The 1022-nt window shown below is 37.5% G+C and overlaps 1 protein-coding gene across 1 annotated transcript in view; it reads right to left on the bottom strand.

Moving 5' to 3' along the window:
- The window catches only part of LOC107719789 (cysteine and glycine-rich protein 3-like), a 9901-nt gene that overhangs the window by 5481 nt on the left and 3398 nt on the right, over positions 1-1022 (bottom strand). Inside the window, exon 3 of the mRNA XM_016527305.1 lies at positions 475-589. Coding sequence (XP_016382791.1) covers positions 475-589 — 115 coding nt within the window. The remainder of the gene's footprint in view (positions 1-474; positions 590-1022) is intronic.

Genomic DNA, 1022 nt, shown 5'->3' with positions numbered 1-1022 from the left:
ATGAAATGTATTTTAAAATGTAATTTATTCCTGTGATGCAAAGCTGAATTTTCAGCATCATTACTCCAGTCTTCAGTGTCACATGATCCTTCAGAAATCATTCTAATATGCTGATTTGCTGCTCAAGGAATATTTCTGATTATCAGTGATGAAACCAGTTGGACTGCTAATAGAAACTGTGATACATTTTGTTATTTAGGATTCTTTGATGAAAAGAGTGTTCAAAAGAACAGCATTTATTTGAAATAGATTTTTTATTTTTTTTGCAATATAAAATCTCCTATTGTCGGATTTGTTGTGAGAGACAGAGGGAGTCTAGAGTTGGAGCGGGATCTCACTGCTAGTCCAGAGGGCTGTCATCTCCTGTCTGCATTCGTCAGCTGCTGCACTTTCAGCCAGGACGGCTCAAGAGGCTCATGGGAGCTTGTCTTTGAATCTAATTTTGGGCTGGATGAACAAGAGGCTCTGGGAGACCAGAGCATCCCGGCCAATGTCATCCGCAGCAGATGGAAACAGGCCCTTGAATGGTGGCGAACTGCAGGGGTGTTTGTGTTAGCAGTCTCAGACTGTCTGACTATCACCACCCTTCCTGGCACGACTCAAGCGTTTAAGAGTTAATGCTGCACTACTGAAAGCGGTCTGCTGACTGGGAAACATTTCAAACAGTACTTTTGCGTTTGATGGCATTTTAGTCCCCCCAAATCCCCTCCCAATCATCATCATTAGCTCTATTTGCATATATTGACTATATGTTAAAAATTCTGACATTATTAAATATTCTGACATAAGCAGATACATGAAGAAGAAGAAATGAGTGAGGGTTATCATTAACTAAAACTAACACTATAAAAAACATTACTTGAAATGAAAAAATAAACGAACTATTTTTAATAAAAATTAAAAACAAAAGACAACATTTCTCATTTTCATTATTTTAAGTTGAAGTACTAAAACAACTAAAGCTAAATAAATTAAAACACTATGTAGACATTTGGGGGAGGGGGGGATAATGACAAAAACAC

Source organism: Sinocyclocheilus rhinocerous, unplaced genomic scaffold (assembly GCF_001515625.1).
Source record: "Sinocyclocheilus rhinocerous isolate Xijiao unplaced genomic scaffold, SAMN03320098_v1.1 scaffold60, whole genome shotgun sequence".
NCBI lineage: Eukaryota > Metazoa > Chordata > Actinopteri > Cypriniformes > Cyprinidae > Sinocyclocheilus > Sinocyclocheilus rhinocerous.
Note: the sequence above shows the minus strand (reverse complement) of the source record. Positions and strands in the feature narration are given on the sequence as shown.